Source organism: Crocuta crocuta, unplaced genomic scaffold, assembly GCF_008692635.1.
Source record: "Crocuta crocuta isolate KB4526 unplaced genomic scaffold, BGI_CrCroc_1.0 scaffold168, whole genome shotgun sequence".
In the NCBI taxonomy this organism is placed as follows: domain Eukaryota; kingdom Metazoa; phylum Chordata; class Mammalia; order Carnivora; family Hyaenidae; genus Crocuta; species Crocuta crocuta.
Window position 1 is genome coordinate 6,573,578 of NW_027532591.1, and position 14,793 is coordinate 6,588,370.

Here is a 14,793-nt window from a genome sequence, read left to right on the forward strand (position 1 = left end):
TGGTGTGACTTCAGAGTAGCCCAACTCCTTCCATCACTCTGCCCTGCTTCCCTCCCTCACCCACAGGTGGCCACAGGTGCCCAGAGGTGTGGGGGCCAAGGGCAAGCCCCCAGAAGGTTCCTGCGCGCAGCTCTCCTTAGTGTTTGCTTCTGGGGATCCGACCGGGCCAGCCTGGTGATCTCTTCATCACCTGAGCCTCAGCTCAGACGTTATCCTCCTTGGCCTCTTCCTTGGTCACCGTGTGTGAGATGTCGCCTTACCCTATTTTGTATGTATCACCTTTAGAAACTACCTCTTATGTTTGTTTGTTTCATTCCTCCTCAGCCGCCTCTCTCCCAGACTAGAAAATCAGTTTCACAAGAGCTGCGTCTTCTCCTCCCTGTGCCCCAGGGCCAAGGCCAGTGCCTGGGGCAAAACTGCTGCTCACCAGATATCTGTGCACTACCGGATAAGCGAGCAGGTGAAGAAGGGGTGAATGACTGCGTGAGCGATGCCTGCCTTTCCTGCTTCCACGCCCCGCCCCGCCCCCAGAGCCCCGGAGCCTGGCTGCTGCTGGGGCCCCTCCCCCATGTGACCCCAGCAGAGCCTGGGGCCTCCTGGGAGGATGGAGCCTGCAGCCGCCTTGGCTGCCTGCCCTGTATTGATCAAAGCTGGGAGGCCTGCTGGCTGAGGTCTGTCCCAGCCCATGGGGGCGGGGGAGTGGAAGGGGGGTTCTGGCTGAGATTCAGGCCGGGCTTGCCTGGGGCAGAGTAGTGCCGGCTAAAGATCCATCTGCTTTGGGGGCTGACAGCACCCCTTCCCCATATCTCTCAGGGGAGGTCAGCCCAGCTAGCCCCAGGAGGATGGCTGGGCAGGACGGGTGTGGGGACAGAGGCCGCACTGCAGCTGGGGTTGGACACTGCGTGCTCCCTGCCTCTTGCAAAGCGCTGCCATTGGTGCACCTCCCTGTTTTTGGAGATCTCACCGGGTTGCCTCTCTTGGGGCTGTGGAGTAGACAAATGGTTCTTTATGCAGGCCTGTCGAGCACCCCTCTGTGCACAGCACTGTGCAGGACCCACGGATGAGGTTGTCAGGAGCTTGGGTTCTGGAATCGCCAGTCACAGTGTGCCTTAATGCAGGGCACTGCCAAGGAAACGGTGAGGGGGCATGTCCAGGAAAAGGCCTAAGGATGCCCCCTCCTGTCAGAGTCCTGACTCAAGAATGAATAATCAGGGTAGTTCCTATTTGGCCAAAAAAGGACCTTGGTCCAGAAAGGAGAAGTACCTCGCCCAAGGTCACAGGAGTATTAGCAGTTAAGCTGGGGCTGGAGCCCAGTCTCCTGTCCTGCGGTGGACTCAGCGTAGGACGCTCTTTCACCCCCGGCACTCTGCATGCATGTACTGAGCACCTCATCTGGGCCAGGTCAGGGGGTAGCCAGGGGTAGAGATGATATGGGGATGGGGGGAGCTCCGGAGCTCACAGCCCAGGAGAGAACATGCACGCACGCCTGTGCACACACATACATACACACCACTACTCCACACTGGGCCGGGGATGGAGATACAAAGAGCTGGGAAACCGCAGGGCAGAGGAAGTAACTGCATCAGAGCCAAGCTGGGAAGACCTTAGGGAGGAAGTGCTCCCTGAACTATGTCTTAGATGGGTGATTTTGAAAAAGCAGGGGCCCGGGGAAGGGGCAGAGCAGTCCAGGCATGGGTGCAGCGTGGGGAGGGGCACACAGGCTGCTGCTTTCTATTGCCTCTTCAGGCCTCCAGGCTCCGGCCTCCCTGCCCTTCTGCCAGCGCGGGCGCTCTGAAACATGACTGGGATCATGCTGCTCTCCTGCTCAAAGTTATCAGTGGCTCCCCATTGCCCTCTGGATAATGTCCTGTCATCCCAGAGCTCCAGTGTTAGAGGCCGCTTTAGACATTCTGTGTCCACCCACTCCCATTTTACAGAGAAGAAAACTGAGGCCCAGAGAAGATCATACAGTGAGTCAGAGGCCACTTCAGAGCTGAAATAGTGGCCGTCTGAAGCCTGGCCAGGCCTCTATTTCCTGACACTGAACCCTCTGCCCTTCCTGGAATGCCCAGCTGGTATTTAAGGAGCACTGGCTAAAGTCTCCAAATTTCAAAGCTGGGAGGGACCCTCATTTTACAGAGGAGCAAACCAAGGCCAGGAAGGCAAGCCAGCTTTGCAGTTGCTAAAACACTTGCACACTGGGGCACCTGGGTGGCTCAGTTGAGCAGCCCACTTCGGCTTAGGCCATGATTTCGTGGTCTGTGGGTTCAAGCCTCGCATCAGGCTCTGTGCTGACAGCTCAGCCTGGAACCTGCTTCAGATTCTGTGTCTCCCTCTTTCTCTGCCCCTCCCCCGCTCATGCTCTGTGTGTGTCTCTCAAAAATAAATATTTTTTTAAAAACCAATAATAATAAATAAAGTAAAATAACACTTGCACAAAGGTTCTTCAGCTCTCACAACTCTGGGAAGTAGACAGGGTAAAAGTTATCATGCCCATTTGATAGATGAGGAAACTGAGGCCCCAAGAGCAGACTGACAGCTCAGGGTCACCTGGTGGCTCCATTTATTCATTCATTTATTCATACATTATGCATTTGCAGACAGACCGAGTGCTGGGACAAGCCAGGGACAAGACTATCCTGTGCACAGGGTACTCACAATCTACCGATGAGTGGCAGCTACAGTGCCCTGCAGGGAACACTGGCACAGGAACTCCAGGGGCTGAGAGGCCCACAGCAAGGCTTTGGGGGGTGGTATTTCAGGGGAGTTCAGGGTGGGAGCTGGGGAGAAAGGGAGTTCCAGGCAGAGCCTTGACCAGCCTCGCGCTTCCTGCCTGGCCTTCTTACCAGAGCTCCTTCCTGGAGGATTTAAGACTATGTTGAGCAGTTGTTTTAAATTTCCGGGCAGGGGGCTGCGAAGGAGGGGTGTGTGCGTGCAGGCCGTCTGGGGTGTGGGCTGCTATTTACCAGGGCCCTTTGTGGGATGCAGCTCTCTGGGCTGGAGGCTCCCACAATTGCTTCCAGCTGGGCCGTCAGCCAGAGGAGTTGGGGGCAGCTTGGGAATGGGGAGGGGGGAGCAAGAGAGTAGGTCAGGGGCCTGAGGGGTCCCTTCCAGCCCGGTATCCCCTCTGCCTCCTTGTGTGGCTGCTCTCACTGGGGTATCAGCCCGGCTAAGCATCCTTGAACACAAATGTATCTATAAACTGGGAATCCATCCGGCCTAGACATTTCTGAGCTTTATGGCCTTTATGCACTTAATCTTTCATTTCCTCTCCCCTGCTTCATCTCCCCGCTCACTTCCCCTCTTTCCCCGAGAGGAATTGCTCGGCTCCCCCTCCCCCAAGGCCTGGTGAGGCTCCCTGGCCCCTTTGTCAGAAGCTACCTGTGTGTACAGCTGTTCGGGCTCCCTTGGCCTCCGTCAGGGCCCGCCGTCCATTCCCTGTGCAACAACAGCAGTGACTACACAGGCTTGGCATGAACCTGTCTCCTGTGGCTCCCCAGTACCCAGAGGACAGACTCCTTAGCCGACACCCTGCAGCCCCCTCTCTCTGCTCCCCTCAGGTAGTCCTGAGCCCTCTCCCTTGCTCACGTGGGGCCCTCACCCAGAATATCCACCATCTGTCTTTCCCCAGTGAGCTCAGGTGTCCCTCCCGGGGCGGGTTGGGGCCTGTCCTCTGTGCGCCTGCAGCCTCATTTTCTAAAAAGGAGAAAAACGTTTTGGTCTCGTTTGTCTTACAAGCTTATTGATAGAGCAAGGGGGAGGGAAAGAGCTTTGGAGGTTGTCCAGGGCTATATCAGTTTGAGGGTAAGGAGGCTAGGTCCACTTGGGGGGATCCTCCTTTCAAGGAAACATATTACTTTTCCCTCAAGAAATCGTTTCATGCTCCTCTGTGATGGAGTCCTAGAATCAGATTCTGGGAGGGTGGCTGGTCTCTGGTATCCCAGCACTGGGCCAGGGTCTGGCTCAGGAAGTCTCTCATATGCGATCCTCTAGGTCTGTCCCTTCATTTCCTACTGGGGAGACCAAGGCCCAGAGAGGGAAAGGAACTCATCCAAGGTCACACAGGAAATCACGGCAGAGTTGGGAGCAGTTTCTTTAAAACTTACTAAGGGGGCGCCTGGGTGGCTCAGTTGGTTAAGAGTCCAACTTTGGCTCAGGTCATGATCTCTCAGGTCATGATCTCACAATTCAGGAGTTTGAGTTCAGTGTTGGGTTCTGCTTGGAGCCTGCTTCAGATACTGTGTCTCCCTCTCTCTCTGCCCCTCCCCCGCTCATGCTCTGTCTCTCTCTCTCTCCCCCTAAGAAATAAAACAAACATTAAACAATATTTTAAAATAAATAAATAACATTTACTAAGAAACTAGTTAGTGAAAAGAACCCCTAGCTGGGAGCCAGAAGAAAAACTGGTTTTAGCCTCAAGTTAGCCTCTATCCCAATCTCAAACAAGTCCTGTGAGTGCTGCCCTCTTAGAATCTCTGGGGCACCCTCCCCCATCAGGTTTCCTTCCTGCCAGCTCCGATGGTGGGGGCTGGGACTCTCCTTTGAGGCCCCTCCCTCCCTCTCCTCCAGCACAGAGCTCTTGCTGAGCTGGGCCAGGCCTTGGGGGAAGGTGGCGAGTCCCAGCTGGGGAGGCCTGGTGGCTCCCACACTCTGAGGATGAGCTTGCACAGAACAAAGAATGTCAAATGTCCCTTTTGTACTGGGGGTGGGAGGGAAGAGAGCCCTGAGCCAGCAGGGGGAAGAATGGAGCAGGATGGGTAATGTAAAGGCCAGGATGGTAGGATGCGGTGAGGGTGTGCTCTCTGGGGATCACAGAGGGTAAGAGGTCAGACATGAGTCTCTAGTCTGCCCTCCCAGGCTCAAGAGTGCTTTGGCCTCACGGGGGGAGGGTGAAGGAGGGGCCACTTGCCTGGTCCCATAGCAAGGCGATGGGAACCTTTCAGGCTGGGCCGCACAGCCGATGGTCACTAGGCTTTCTCATCCGATTTCTTTCCACCCCTTGAGCGCCAGCTGTGGAGTCCTCTGAGGGGCCCAACCTTCAGCAAAACCCCACATGGATGGCCTGATCACCCGCAGCGCACAGCGGTGAGAAGGGACTTGCGTCTAGCTACTCCACAAGGGACAAGCAGAACCAGAATTTAAAATCAAGCCTAGCTACCAGCCAAGGCACTTATCACTTTTCCCTGGAGGGCAAAGGTCACTCCTGGCCAGATTTTAACTGGACAAAAGGATCTTCAGAAAGGCGAAGTGACTTGCCTCAGGCTACCTGGACTGTTTGGGACAGGGTCTGGCTAGGCCAGCCCTCCCACCTGCCCTGACTGGCTTCAGCCCTGACTGACCTTCTCTAGGACTGGGAGCCTTAGGACGAGGGGAGAGGCTCTTCTTCCTCCTGGGTCAGGGTAAGCTCCCCCGTTGTCACCTCGGAGCTGTAGAGTGAGGAGGAGGGCTCCTTGACAGTTGTGCGGTGCCTGTCAGAACATCTGTGCTCTCGGAGACTGAGTTGTCCCCCTAAAGATAGGTTCTGCGTGGAGGGTGACTGGGGGCAGGTCTAGGAGACAAGGGAGGCAAAGGTGACCAGCACTGACCAGGTCCCTGCGCAGGTGAAACGCCCTCTCCCCTCCTTTCTTCCTCCCTGCCTCCCTCCTCTTCCTGGCTCTTTGGTCTTGAGGTCAGATCAAGTCTGACTAATGGGCCTGGGAAGCTAGTTCAGCGGGTGGGGGGGACAGGCAGGGAGCTGGAGAGGGAAGGAAGCAGGAGAAGGGACAGAGAAGAGGAGAAGAGCCCAAGAAGGAGATGGAAGCAGCGTGAGAGAGCCTGGTCTTCAGATTTCTGTTCAAGGGCAGGAGTTCATTTCTGGAGGCTCGTAGCACTGTAGTCTCACCCTCTAGGACCCTGGATGACCTGTCCTAGAAGGAACCGTCCCCTGCTCCTTACCCCAAATCATTCAGATGAGACCAGAAGTGGGCCTGGGGACGGGCCTGTCCTAGCCCCGGAAAAGCCTTCTAGGGTTTCTGCATCTTGTGAGCCCGCCGGTTGGAGGGGGCTGGACCAGGGGTGGCTGAAGAGCTTTGTCCTGAAGCCAGCAAGCACCCTGTTCTCCCTCAAGCTGTTTACTTGGGGTGGCCCTGGGAGCCTGGAGGAGATTAGGGGAGCTCTGGGGCTGGACAAAGTCCCACACATTGGTATGTCCTTGCACCCGGGTCTCCCCGGTCTGCTCCACCTACACCCCCACGTCCCCCCACCTTGCACTTAGGGTGAACACTTAACACACTCAACTGAGTGTGTTGACGGCTGACTTCAGGTTGTCTCTGTCGGGCTGGATGGATTCCTCGCAGAAGATGCTCAGGCCCTTTAAAAATAAATAAATAAATAAATTGAAGACCAGATTTAAAGTCTTGCCTGAATGCTCCCAGCCCAGCTTCTCCCTCCTCCCCCTGGAGCTCTGCGGCCCCCACTGCCTGAGCCCCTCCAGGGTTGTTCACCTTCCAGTTGAGTGAGAAGAGTGGGCAGGGATCTTGTGGTTTTGAGGGCCCCCGACGCCCCAGGCGCTGCGCTGTGTGCCTTATGCTTCTGACCTCGGACTCCTAACCAAGTTGCAGCAGGTGGTGTCGTCTCCACATGTCCAGAAGCTGGCAGAAGGAAAAGGACGGGCTGAGAGAGGGTGGGAAACCTGTCGGTGGCTGCAGAGAGGCAGAGCTGGGGCTGGTCCGCCAGACTTCCAAGCTTGGCTCAGAGTCCTCTCCTGTGGACTGTCCAGGACCTCTAAGATCAAAGTGCTGGGGCAGGCTGACATGGGCAGCCATCAGAGCTGGAAGGGGACTCAGAGACCATTTCACGTGGCCTTTCTCATATGGATGGAGACTGGGAGCCAGAGGAGGCAATGGGCTTACTCAGGGCTCCACAGCAAGTCGTTCTAGGTGCCATGCAAGGTGCCGGAGGAGAGAAAACACCGTGAGCAGAAAGGCAAGATGCTGGTCTCACGGAGCTCTTACTGGCGGAGGAGACTAGCAGTGTACTCGGGGTTCTGATGAGGGAAGTGTGGAAGCCTCCCATTGCACAGAGCAGCCCCTAACCTAGAAGGCGTCCTGGAGGAGGTGATTTCTGAGACTTGAATGGTCGCTGGTGACAGGCGGAGAAGAAATGGTGGGCAGGAGTGCTCCAAGCACGGGAGTTTTCTCCATTCTCCACGCCTCACGGGACCCCTGGGGAATTTTAAGAGATGAAGTACGCTCTGGCTTAGAGTTGCCAGCTAAAACACAAGATGCCCGGTGATTGTAAGTTTCAGATAGACAACAAAAAATTGTTTAGCATAAGCATGTCCTGTGCAGCACTTAGGATATACTTATACTAAAAATATTATTCATTGTTTATCTGAAATTCAAATTTATTTATTTGTCTATTTAATTGATTTATATTTATTTTATTTTATTTATTTATGTTTATTTGTTTATTTTCAGAGAGAGAGAGCAAGCACATGAGCAGGGGAGGGGCAGAGAGAGAGAGAGAGAGAGAGAGAGAGAGAGAATCCCGAGCGGTCTCCCCCTATCCACCCTGCTATCACTGCAGAGCCCCACTTGGGGCTCAAACTCAGGAACTAAGATCATCACCAAAATAAAGAACTGGATGCTTAACTGACTGAGCCACCTAGGTGCCCCTATTTATTTATTTATTTTTTTTTTTAAGAAAGAGAGAGCGCATGAACTGAAGAGAGGGTAAGGGGAGAGATAATCTTAAACAGGCTCCACGCTCAGTGCAGAGTCTAATACGGAGCTCAATTCCATGCCTCTGGGATCATGGCCTGAGCTGAAATCAAGAGTTGGATGCTCAACTGACCGAACCACCCAGGTGCCCTTGAAATTCAAATTTAACTGAGAGTCCTATATTTTTATTCGCCACATCTGGTAACTTATCCTGGCTGCCATGGGGAGATGGGGTTGGAGGGTCTGAGGCTGGAGGCCAGAGGCAGCAGGGAGAGGCTGGAGAAACAGGAGCCTGAGTATGGATGGATAAGAAGGATGAGGAAGAGGCAAGGCAAGCAGGCTCCCAAGTTGGGGCATGGAGGTGGTACTCTCAGGGAGGATGGGGTGTCAGGGGCATGGAGAGCTTAGTTACGGACGTTATGGTTGACATTCCCCAGGGCCCCCCAAGTGGAAATGTTCAGGTGACAGTCGGGGACAGGTTGAGAAGCATAGTGGCTAAGGTGTCACTGGCAGAGTGGGGGGAAGGAGATTCCGGCGGAGATTCCGGCTGAGAGAACAGCCGGGGCTGACATGTGGCGGTGACTCCCCGCGTGCACCCCCATCGCATGCCTCAGTTGTAATTACCGGCTCAGGGAGGGGTTCGGGGGGAGCTGATGCCCCGGTGCAGCGGGTTCTGGTCCCTGGCAGCACCAGCCCAGGTCTACCTCTGCTAGGACTGGAATTTGACTTTATCTTCCCAAAGGTCACCTTGCCCACGGCCCTCCCCTGGGGATGGACATTCCTCACATTCCATGGCCCTCACAGGACCTGGTGGGTCCAGGTTTCCAACCACCCTCCGCTCCTCTTGGCAGGCCTTCCCGAAGGCCTCCTGTGCGTCCCTGGGGTCTGGGCCCAGGAGTCTGACCCATCTATATTCTGACTCTGCCTCCTCCCAGCTGGGTGACCTTTGGGCCAGTGACCTCTCCCTCCCTCAGGAGCCACACCGTCCTCGCCGGAAAACTGGGGATAATTTTGACAGGAGTGTTGTGCACATGTCTTTAAAATCACCTACCTCAGCACGCGGCATCCAGTAGGTGCTCTGTGATAACAATTCCTCCTTCGCCTTCTCCGAGCCTCAGTTTCCTCAGTTTTAGAGAATAATATAATCTCCTGTGACAAGCCAGAGACTGGGCATGCGTGGGCTGTGATGGCCCACGAGGTAGCTGTGTGGGAGGCCTCAGAACCCTCCAGTTCCCGGCAGAGGCCCGAGGGGAGGCTGAGGTGACCGTAGCCGGGCAGGGAGCAGGCAGATGAATGAATGGCTACAGCCTCCAGGATGTGGCTGCTGGGCACCAGTAGGCTGGCCAGAGGGCCTGGTGGGAAAGGCTGGTGGAAACAGAGGCAGGGCGGCCCACAGATCTGGGCAGCGGGTCCCCTGCTCTGACTCTGTTATCTAGGGTTCTCCTAGGCCCTCCTCCTGCCTCACCCCTGCTCCAGCGTGGACTGTAAATCTGTAAATGGGGCCAAGAGGACCTGCCACCCGGAGCCCGAGTTTCTCATTCTAGATCGTACTCCAGGAGCCTGGCACCTGGGGTTCCCTGCCCACAGGGCTCGAAGCCCAACCCCAGGGCCTGAGTCTATCCTCCCGGTGGCCTGTGCTGCACCCTTAGGCCTGAGGGATGGACAAGGAAGCTGTTTGGGGGCCACTGTTCCTGGGAGCTTGGACAGGGGGCCTGAGTCCACATGTCTGCACACAAGGACTTTTGCAGTAGACGTGAAGCAGGGGGAAGAGAAGGAGGAACCAGCAAGGGGCCTGCCATTTGTCTGTTTCTTTTTTTTTATTATTTTTTTATTTTATTTTTTATTTTTTTGATTTTTTTAAAATTTATTTATTTTTGAGAGAGAGAGAGAGAGGCAGCATGAGCAGGGGAGTAGCAGAGAGAGAGGGAGACACAGAATCTGAAACAGGCTCCAGGCTCTGAGCTAGCTGTCAGCACAGAGCCCGATGCGAGGCTCGAACCCACAAACCGTGAGATCATGACCTGAGCTGGAGTCGGACGCTTAACTGACTGAGCCACCCAGGCGTCCCTGCTTATTTATTTTTGACAGACAGAGAGCACCAGGGAGGGCAGACAGAAGATCCAAAGCAGGCTCTGTGCTGACAGCAGAGAGCCCAGTGTGGGGCTCGAACTCACGAACCGTGAGATCATGACCTGAGCCAAAGCCAGATGCTTACCAACTGAGCTCTCCAGGCAACCAAGGGGACTGCCATTTGGACTCTGGCCCCAGGCTGCAAATGTGAAGGGTGGGCCACCTCATGGAGGTGCCAGTGCCAGAGTCCCAGGGTGGTAGTTGGAGGCTTTGACCCAATGATAGACCAGTTTCACCTACAGATTTCCAGACCCATCCATGGAAATTCATGTTCTTGGATTTTAGAGAAGATTCTAGAATTTGTGTGTTTAATAAAGAAGGCCAGAGAGACCATGCAGGGAGCTTTGTGCCCTTCTTACAGTAACCCTTCAAGGTAGATCGCTGTGAGGAAACTGAGGCATCATAAGAAGACTTGCCTAAGACCACATGCCTGGCAACGGACAGAGCTGGGATGGGTCAATACAACATGATATCTCCTTATTTTTTAAAATATTTTTTAATGTTTATATATTTTTGAGACAGAGAGAGAGACAGAGCATGAGTGGGGAAGGGTCAGAGAGAGGGAGACACTGAATCAGAAGCAGGCTCCAGGCTCTGAACTGTGAGCGCAGAGCCTGACATGGGGCTTGAACCCACAGACTGTGAGATCATGACCTGAGCCGAAGTCGGATGCTCAACCAACTGAGCCACCCAAGAGCCTCGAACATGATATCTCCTACTCTCTCACCCCTCCCTCACCCTAAACAACCTTCACAAACCCCCAAACCTCAGAAAGAGATAATGGCACGTATACAATTTGGGTCAGAAGTCCAGAATTTCTTTTGGACCAATTCTACTTAGTTCTAGGAAAATGAAGCCTATAATCCAATCGTGAAGCATAAATCCTCTTGTCTGGCCTGTGAGGGGCCCCTACCCTCTGCTCTCAGACCCTGGCAGGATTTGTTACCATCCCAGCACTGATGGCCCCATGATGGTCTCTCCAGCCCAGGTCTCTGCCTCTTGGCTCCAGACTCTACTGTCCTCAAGCTGGGCAGCACCTCCCACCCCCAGACCTGCCCCTCTACTGGCCCTGCCACACTCCCAGGGCTCAAGCCAGCCACCAGAGTGTCCTGGTCCATCCTCAGCTCTGCCCTTTCCAGCCACTTCCAGTCGATCGGTCACCATCCTGCCATGTCTCCTTCCTTAATAGCCATGAATCTGTTCCCATCTTCCATTGACCTTGCCTCTCCCCTTGTTGAAGCCTCATCATCTCCTAAAAGGACCACAGGCCCCTCCAATGCACTGCGTACATGACAGCTACAATGGTCTTTAGGAAAACAAGGGACAGGTCATGCCTCTATTCAAAACCCTTCAGGGGCGCCTGAGTGGCTTAGTCGGTTAAGCGTCCGACTTTCACTTATCGAGGTCATGATCTCGCGGTTCGTGGGTTCGGGCCCCGCGTCGGCCTCTGTGCTGACTGCTAGCTCAGAGCCTGGAGCCTGTTTCAGAGTCTGTGATTCCCTCTCTCTCTGACCCTCCCCTGCTCACGCTGTCTCTCTCTCTCTCCTAGAAATAAATAAAACATTAAAAATAAAATTAAAAAAAAAAACAACAACCCTTCAGTGGCTCCCGTCTCCATGCTCTCTGACTGAAAGCCAAGGTTTCCTACACTCTCCAGGAAGATGGAGGGGCTTGGTAAGTCTCCCTGGCACCCCTCCTCACCCCCACCCCTGCTATTTTTCACCTCTGTGTCTTTGCTGCTCCTCCCTCTTCCCTTGGGTTTCCTGGCTAACTGCTACTCCCTAAGATTCCATCCGCTTGGCCCCCCAGTAGGAAGCCACCCCTGTGGCTCCCAGGCTGGGTAGGGTCTCCTTTTTGGCTGCTGCTACCACTTGCCCCCTGCATTCATAATAATAGCCTGTGTTTACTGAGCGCTGACTCCTTGTATTTTTCTTTATTGACTCATTTAACCTTCAGAAGCACCAGATGAGACAGGTTCTATGACCATCTGCAATTTCAGATGGGCAATAGGTGAAGTACATTGCCCAGGATCACGCTGCTTGGGGATTTGCTACCAGAGTGGCTGGCTCCAAAAGGCTGGCCTCTAATCCTGAGAGGCTGCCTTCCGCTGCATTGGGTGGACATTTGGGGTGGTGGGGGCAGGGCTAGGGTAGGGAGTGGGGTCCTGGATGGCTTTGAGTACAGCTTCTGACCCATCAGGATGGGCCCAGCAGCCAGCCTAGGTGGTGGCATAGGTAGGTGCCCGACGCCTGGCGCTCCTACCCTGGTCTCAGACCGCTGTTGGGTCTCAGACCGTGAGGGCGCCCGGCGACGGGGGGCCCCCGGCGGCCCAGCTGGGACGGGCTTGGGGCCAGATGGGCTGCACTGCTGCGGGGAGGCCGAGGCGGCCGGACGGGGCCGTGCGTTGCCATGGGAACGAGGGGGTGGCTGCCCCGCCCCAGTGGGCGGGGGAGCAGGTGGCGGGACGGTGCGCAGGCTGGGGGAGGGGCCGGAAGGGGCCCGCGGGGGCCAAGGCTGGAGGGGCGCGCCCGGGGCTCCTCCTCCTCCCTCCCGGCCGCCCGGCTCCGGCGGCTCCCTAGGCGACCCGGCCTCTGGCTCGCCGCTTCGAGCTGGGGCTCCAGTCCAGACCTGGCCTCCCACTCCATGTGCATGTGGGGCTTATCACTCCCTCGATCGCTCCCTCCCAGCCTCAGTTTCCCTGACTTTGGAATGGAAGAGTTGGACCAGGAGATTTTCCTGCACGCTTCCGCGCACATGCTTTTTATGGCTCTGGGATAGGGCCGGGAGGATTCAGGGTTGGGTAATTTCTCATCCTCTTCTTCGAGGGAGGCCTGTTCTCATCACACGACGCCTGTCACAGGACTCAGAAGAGGGGAAAGTCGGCGCTAGGAGAGCCGGTAGCGCTTGGGAACCCAGCCTCCTCCATTACATAGAGCAGGCAGAGGAAGCCCAGAGAGAGTGGGGAACCTGTTCAGGGTCACACAGCGAGTCGCGGGCCAGGGGGGAGGAGAAAGCAGGTCTTAGCTTCCCACTGCTCCACCCATCACCTCCCCGGATCCTCCCTTGGTGTGGGGTGGGGGAGGGGCAGGTTGCTGTGGGGGGAAAACAGATGCCCTTGCTCCCTGCACTGGCAGCCCCAGCCGCCTGAGAGCGAGGACTTCTGAGTAGGGGCTCCTGGACTGCAGCAGAGACCCCTGCGGCCGTCTGGCCACCGCTCATACCCTCAGGGTTCTGCATCCCCGACAGCTGCACAGCTCTGTGCCATTGTCCCCGGAGGCCCTGCAAAAATGGTGTGGAGGTTGTGGCCTCCCTCCACCGACCCCACCCCCTAGTAAATGGTGAGTGGGGTGGGACCCTAGCCAGCAGTCAAGGCCTGGAGCTGGGCCTCCACTCCTCCCAGGGCCCCAGTCCTCTGTCTGCGAGGTCCTGCCTTCCTCCGGAATAAAGCCCTTTCCTCCTCCCTCCCTCCGGTAGGACCCCTTTCTGAGCGCTCCCAGCCTCAGCGTGGGAAGGGGGCTGTTCGAGAGGGCTGGGTTCTCTTATCTTTGCTTCTCTCCCCTTGGCGAGAGTCCCTGGGGACTGGTCCTGCTTAGGTGCCTAGCGATGGCGGTGCAAGGTGGTTCTGGCTAGGGGTGGAGGAGGAGGGGAGCAGGGCAGAGGCAGGGTCTGTACCTTTAAGGTACAGCTTGCTGCTGGAGTGCCACACACACAACGCGCACACACACACGCGCACACACGCACACACCCCACAGTCTCCCTAGCACACAGTCATGCAGTCACACAGCCACACACACACACACACTCCAGGCTCTGTTCCGACCATCTCTCTCTCTCTCCCTCTCTTTCTCACCCTCTCTCTCTCCATACTCACACTCCCAGGCTCTGTTCTCTCTCCCTCCCTCTCCCTCTCTCCACACAGGCGCGCGCGCGCGCACACACACACACACACACACACACACACACTCAGTCACACACACAGAGGCATCCACACTCTCTGCCTTTCCCCCAGTCCCTCTCCTTCTCTCCCCAAGGTCTAGTTTTAAAAAACATGGGCTAGGGGAGGAAGGGCAAGGGCGAGGAGTTCTGACCTAGAAAATGGACCCTGCCTTCTTCTGTCCCTCCCCAGCTCAGGAAAAGGGCTAATTGCCCAATCTGGTATCACTGCCCTGGGTCAAGGTTGCAGAGGGATGTGAAGAACCTAGGCAGGGTGAGGGTCAGGCTCCTGGAGAGGGGGGAAGGGGCTGCTTGGCCAGAGGCCCAGCCTGTTGGCTAAGAACCCAGGAAACAGGGTGAGTCTCCTTCCCCTACTCACTCAAGGAGAACTCCCTTCTAGCGCAGAGGAAGCACAGACTTGGGTGGCTTAGTCATGGAGGGTTGAACCAGTTGACCTTTGACTTATAATGAAGGGGCCCTTGACCCTTCTTAGGCCATTTTGCACTTTGGCAAAGGACAGAATTCTAATTCAAATTCTGGATTAGAATTCTGTCCAAAACTTGGGATGAGAAGTCCTTTTTTCTTAAAGTTTTTCTTGCTGTTACTCCATGTTGAAGCTGAGAGTACTCTCCCTAAGTGACTCTCAACCATCCCCTCTCAATGTCCTCTTACTATTTGCGGGGAGCTCCTAGTCATCCTTCAAAGCCCCACTCAAAAGTCCCTTCAAGTAGAGAGCTTTCCCTGGGTCAGTCCATTGGACAAAATGAGTTAGCTCCCATTTACTCTGGGCATCTGAGGTTTCCACACTTTCTACAGTTCTAACACTTCTATGATTTAATAGGCAAGTGTGTACCTGATCTGTGGATGTAGTTTTTCTCACATTTTCTCATTGATTCATCATACTGTCTCGACCTCTGTGGTGGGGATTAGGATCCCCCTTTCATACATGGGAATACTCTGGCTCTGATAAATCAGTTGAACAGCTAAACAGGATTTGAATCCACATCTGCCTGGTGTTAGATGTGGGGCT

General features: G+C 55.4%; 1 protein-coding gene across 1 annotated transcript in view; it reads left to right on the forward strand.

Moving 5' to 3' along the window:
* Window positions 1-12,030: 12,030 nt before the first annotated feature.
* ACOT11 (acyl-CoA thioesterase 11) overlaps window positions 12,031-14,793 on the forward strand; it is a 96,480-nt gene continuing 93,717 nt past the window's right edge. Inside the window, exons 1-2 of the mRNA XM_077779785.1 lie at window positions 12,031-12,064; window positions 12,122-12,297. Coding sequence (XP_077635911.1) covers window positions 12,031-12,064; window positions 12,122-12,297 — 210 coding nt within the window. The remainder of the gene's footprint in view (window positions 12,065-12,121; window positions 12,298-14,793) is intronic.